Source organism: Chanos chanos, chromosome 15 (genome assembly GCF_902362185.1).
Source record: "Chanos chanos chromosome 15, fChaCha1.1, whole genome shotgun sequence".
NCBI classification, from domain to species: Eukaryota; Metazoa; Chordata; class Actinopteri; order Gonorynchiformes; family Chanidae; genus Chanos; species Chanos chanos.
In genome coordinates, this window is record NC_044509.1 from 1475800 (window position 1) to 1482090 (window position 6291).

At 46.6% G+C, this 6291-nt stretch overlaps 1 protein-coding gene across 2 annotated transcripts in view; it reads left to right on the plus strand.

The window, feature by feature from the left end:
* Window positions 1-976: 976 nt before the first annotated feature.
* Window positions 977-6291, plus strand: part of LOC115828387 (voltage-gated potassium channel subunit beta-3) — a 24321-nt gene continuing 19006 nt past the window's right edge. Inside the window, exons 1-2 of one of the 2 annotated variants that reach the window (XM_030792354.1) lie at window positions 977-993; window positions 1072-1242. In XM_030792354.1, coding sequence (XP_030648214.1) covers window positions 977-993; window positions 1072-1242 — 188 coding nt within the window. Of the gene's footprint in view, window positions 1243-6291 lie in introns of both variants that reach the window. The other variant, XM_030792353.1, reaches the window with a different exon arrangement.

A 6291-nucleotide genomic window follows, 5' to 3' on the forward strand; every position in this document is an offset into this window, starting at 1 on the left:
TGGAGAATGGCGAGACGCAGAGAAACGCGGAGCGTATGAACAGTCGGGGCTCAGGGAGAAACGGTCTCTGGCAGTCGTAGCGGGAATGCGACCGACAGCTGCCTGACAAAACGGAATCTCCGCTTCACGCTGTCTTCCCGCAGCCCGCCATCAGGTGTGACGGCGGGCGTACATACCGGCTTTTCATCTTTTAACGGGTCTCACAGTGGCACCGGAGTAACGAAGAAGACGCTGTTGCGCACCTCCGACCGTCCCATCTCAGTGGGTGGCTCTGCATTCGAAGGAGCACCCTCTTCCAACCCCACCCACCCGCCTCGTGAGGACCACCCGTCAGAACCGGCAAGGCTATTGCGGAGGAATGACTCGAGCGGGAACGCGTGCGTGTTGGATCAGCTCCAGGAGTCTTGGTCTATAATTGACAGACAACAGGAGGAGTAGTTGAACGGCACAGGCGCTGTCTCTGGGCGCGGCAGGTTAAAGCCCTGGACCCGGGCCAGTCGTGACTCCTTGGCACCTCGTTCGCTTGTTTTTTGGTCGTTCATTAGTTTTTTGGACTGCGTCCCTTTCTACCGCAATAATAAGCAGCAGCAAGCCAGGTACATCACCTGAGGCTACGGGACCCAATACTCAGAATACCCTTACACACACACACACACACACACACACACAGAGAGAGAGAGACTCTATGTGAGTCGCACATCCAAATACTAAGACGCTGTCAGAAAAAAACCCTGACAGAAAGCATGAGACAGAGTCAGGGATAAAGACTTTGAGAAGCACACACTTACACAAACAGACAGAAACACATACACTCACACACACACACACACACACACTCACTCACTCACACGCACACACACACATTTGCATGAACACAAACAAGGACAGAGCAAGAGGGGCAGACAGAGAGCGAGGATCACACACACACAGAGACACACACACAGAGACACTTGGGCTGTAACTGTATGCGTTCAGAATGCAGGTGTCATTTGCGTGTACTGAACACAACCTTAAGAGCCGCAGCGAGGACCGGCTGTGTGGCTTGCGCACTGCCCCTCCACCAGGGGGCAGCAGCAGTGCTGGTGGAGGAGGTGGAGGTGGGGGAATAGGGCAGGGGGGTAACGGTAACTACATCCTGCAAAACACCACCAAGACCCGAGAGGTCACAGGGTCACGGCCCACCTCACAAGGTCACGCCCACATGAAGGAGGCCATTGGTCGGCACAGCAGCATGAAGTACAGGTGAGTGAAGGGTGAGGCTGGGCGTGGCAGGAATGGAGAGGTGTGTGTGTGTGTGTGTGTGTGTGTGTATGTGTGTGTGTGTGTGTGTGTGTGTGTGTGTGTGTGTGTAAGTAAAGTGATGGGAGGCATGCTTGTGTGGATGTGAGGAGGTGTGTGCGCGCGCGCGTGTGTGTGTGTATGTGTGTGTGTGTGTGTGTGTGTGTGTGTGTGGGTGGGTGGGTGTGTGTGTGTCTTTTGTGTAGGTGTGTAGGTGTGTGTGTGTGTGCTGAATGTATAATAGAAGAATCGGCAACCCTTGCATATCTCTTTTTCTAAGGCCTTGCTCACACACACACACACACACACACACACACACACACACACACTTCATTGCTTAACAGTGTTTCCCATTTACTCGCACATGAACCAGCTGCAGGGTTTAGTTTTACACTGTATCCCAGTCCAGAGTCATTTAGCAGTTATGAACACAGTCATCCAGAGCATGGGTCACATGTGTGAGTGTGGCGTGAGCGTGTTATAGGGCTCCGAGTGAAAGGACACAGGAACATGTTAAGAGGACCGTGTCCTCTCTGGGTAGGAGACTCTGGAGGAAAAGGCTGGATAAACGTGTGAGTGTCACAGGGTGGACGTGATAGTGGCTCTATAACTTTTCAACCCTGGGTCATATTTGCCCTTGGCTTTGTTATGAGAAGCTGTTTCTTTCTCTACTGCCAACATCGGCGTTAGCCAGATCATCTCAGCTGCTATTCTCAGCACACACACATACCTGTGTTATCCCTCAGCACAGGGTGAGAGAGGGAGGGACAGAGAGAGAGAGAGAGAGAGACTGACACCACAATAATAGGTTCTCTGTTCAGCTGTCCAGGGAACAGAAAAGAGAAGAGAAGAGAGGAAATGGCCCCAGTCTTTGCAGTGTTATTCTTTAAATGTGCATGTGTGTGTTTGGCGCCTCTTGGTCTTGTGAGAGCAGTTATATCATCCTAATGTTTAAAATTCAAAGTTTTGAGGGTGTAGATAATGATTTTGGATGTGGAAAGCGTCTAGTTGCACCAAAAACTCTGACAGAGTATGACCAATTTAGGAAGGGGTCTCTAATGCCCCCCGTGTCTCTGACGGTCACAGATGGAGGGACAGAGAGATATAAGACAAGTTGTGTCAGATGATGACAATCCAGTGTAAGCATGTGTGTGTGTGTGTGTGTGTGAGGATAAAGAAATCCTTCACAGTTCAGCATTGTTGCCGTTCTGTTCAGTCAGGTAAACCTCCATTTAACAGAGTGTTTCCACTCTCTCTCTCTCTCTCTCTCTCTCTCTCTCTCTCTCTCTCTCTCTCTCTCCCTCTCTCTCTCTTTCTCTCTCTCTCTCTCTCTCTCTCTCTCCCTCTCCCTCTCTCTCTCTTTCTCTCTCTCTCTCTCTCTCTCTCTCTCTCTCTCCCTCTCTCTCTCTGTCTCTCTCTCTCTCTCTCTCTCTGCTGAATACACAGAATTAGAATTAATCAGCATCTTACTTGAGTACTGCTGTTTCCTGAATTTGCTGGGGAATATGGGACATCCAGAGATGAAGTGGGTGAAAAATGAACACGATTTTATCTGGTTGTTGATGAAAACACAGAAAAGCTAGTGCAGATTTGGTTGCCGACGGCAACGGCTCAGGGTTGGTTGCCGGTGGTAACAGCGCATGGTTTGTTGCCGACGGTAACAGCTCCGTGTCTGTGCAGTGCAGCAGTGTATCTGATTTATTCAAAAACCTGCAGGACTGTTCCATACACATTCAGCTTCAGTAAAACGCACTGACACACACACACACACACACACACACACACACACATACATAGGATACAAACACACACATACCACGCACACACACAGATATCACACACACACACACACACGTACATAGGATACAAACACACACATACCACGCACACACACAGATATCACACACACACACACACACACACACACACACGCTTGCATGCAGGCACGCACGCACGCACAGACACACACACAAGCTTGCACACACACACACACACACACACATACGTAGGATACAAACACACACATACCACGCACACACACAGATATCACACACACACCCCCCACATGCACACATGCACACACATACATACATACACATGCACGTGCACACACGCACACACTCACACACACACTCAGACTCACACACACGCATACACAGGATACAAACACACACATACCACATGCACGCACACACACACACACCCCACATGCACACGCATACATACATACGCACGCACGTGCAGACATGCACATACATGCACATACACACTGCATAGGCCTTAAGTGAAGTGCCTTTTAAAACCAGGATGTGTACCACAATATAAAATATATATGACAATGTTAAAATGTTTTTAGATGATTTGGGATTTTCATGGCCAGCCATGTTGGCTTCTGAAATGTAAAGCATAAGATGACTCTGAGTGGATCTGCAGGAAACACAGGCAGTGAATATACTATGTGTCATCCACTATGACATTCCCATCTTTCATATCGTTCTTTCACTGAACTCCAGTCAGTTTCGTCATACAGATACTTTTCACTGAGACTAATAAAGTAACAGGCATACTGATCTCAGGTCAGTTATATCTAAAAGAACAAAATAAATCTAAATCTGAGAATACAGATACTTTTCAGTGAAGATAAAGGGATTGTTAAGAAAACCTAGACAGAAAAAGAAAAGAAAAGAAAGGAAAAGAGAGAAACCAGGCCCACGGCGCGGTTTTCTGTATGCCTCAGATAACCGTTCTAGAAGCTTCTCAGGGAGCCATTGTGGTCTCCCTCCAAATAACTGAGAACTGTGGGTCCCTCCAAAAATGTCTCTCCGCTACACAGGTCTAAAGAGGCTTTTTTTTCTCTCTCTCTCTCTAAACACAGCATTGTGTTTGATTTGTATGCATACAGATAGCTGTAAAATTCAGAGCCCACTAATGACAGTGTGTATGATGATGTTCCTTTCTCTCCTCCTGCTGAGCAGTTTTGACCACTGGCTTAATGTTGTCCAGCAAATCAATATCTTCTGCTCCAGTGCATCAATCTGTGACAGACATCCTCCCCAGACTACAGTTCACGACCTTACAATGCCTCTCCTGTCAGTCAATCCACTGGACCAATGAGAAATCATTAGGGCCAAAGAGAGTGTTGTTTTAGACTCTCTGGACTCCTGCTGCCCCCTCAGATAAAAATGTTGCCCCCCTCAGTTTTAACTGTAGCCTAATCATAATGTACACGTTTGCCCCCTTGCCAATCTCAAATGCCCCCTCAGTCATTGCACCCGGTTTTCAACCAGTGTTAATATGGTTAGTTGACCTTTCGGTCTTTTGGAGCGACTGAATCGTGTGTTTTTAAAGAAGAATGGAGTGATGGAGAATGTTCTGAGTGAGTGAAAATATGAGTTTGTGTTTTGTAGGTTGATAAAAGAGACATTAAGAACACAGAGGATTTTTGGACTTTTTCTGTTGTCAAGACATACCATTTTAACAAATACAGGCCAAGTGGAGCGAGTTTTCGCTGGTGAACATGCTTCCGAGTTACTCCCCCATAATCCTTTTGAATGATGTTCGGTTGACTGAATTTATTCGGCTTATAGCTGTACCCTCAATAAAAAAATACCCGGAACACTAATGACACCTCCGCTGATATTTATGTCTCCACGGTTTTACTAAACAAACTTCAATGTTATGTCACTTTTAAAGAGCCCAGTTGTCGTTCTGAATTCTCAGAAAAACCGAACTGTCGACACAGTTTGCTGAGTTTGCCGTCTTGTCTCCTTTTACGTTATTAATGGCTACTGATAACGACAGTGTGCACGGTAAGCGCGCTTCAACAGAGGTCGAAAAAAACAGGAAAATAAACAATTCTGCGTCTAAACTTAGAGTGGTGAGTTCATGAGGAAAAGTACAGATGTGTTAAAGATACGCGGTAATAATGCTATAGACGGTTCTTCCACCTTGAAAGACGCCGTCGGTTTCTCCGCGCTGTCGTCCAGCGCAATATGAGGATTAGTATATCCTTAACGTTACGTCGATGTAACTGGTATTCTATACACAGCACAGATGTGTGTTTATATTTAACATGTAACAGCTTGACTCCTGGCCTTCTCTTCAGCATCCAAATCCCTTTCAAACAAACGAGATAATGACAGGCAGCCCAGGCGGGGGAGACGGTCGTGTGCGGCTATTAGCCGGTAGACGAGCGCACAGAAGTCGTTTCCCTTAATGACATGCGGTAGAAACTCGCCCTAAGGGAAATAGCAATGATTGTGCATTTTGTAAATGCGAATTAGGCTCACGCGCGTGTGCACAATAAGACACACACACACACAGAGTTATCAGCTTCTGGGTGATTATCCCACCGCTTATGTATGCCTATGTTAATTTGCATATTTAATGAGCTATAATGGCAACTACAGGCCCGTGCCCAACGTTACCTGGAACTATGAACTCATTTCAACTGTCAGCGGTCGAAAAATAACAAAATACATATATATTAATATAATAGTAATAATAATAAGGGCTAAAGGCTAACGGTTACAATAATGTTACAGTCTCTCTCTCTCTCTCTCTCTCTCTCTCTCTCTCTTGCCGTCAGTGTTACAATGGGATTAAGGTTTATAAACTCTGCATGGACATCTATCTGTGCCTGCACACACACACACACACCCTTTTTTGCAGATAGATTCTGGTTCCGTACGTCTCCCAGTGTGTGTAGCTAATGCCTGTGCTAACTCATTAGAGAGGTCATTAGTCAGTGTAGAGTTTTTACACCGACTCACCGCTGACACAAACACAAGCACGCTGTGAAGAGCGACGTAGTGTCCCCCCCCCCACCCTCTCTCTCTCTCTCTCTCTCTCTCTCTCTCTCTCTCTCACTTGCTCTCTGTGTGGTGTCATATTTAGGAAGACATGTAAATTTGTACTCTTGACACTATATTGTCTTAAATGAACCACTACCAGCGTCTAAAATCCTGTTTTTCCTTCTCTCTTTCTTTCACCTCACTCTATCGTTTTGTCATT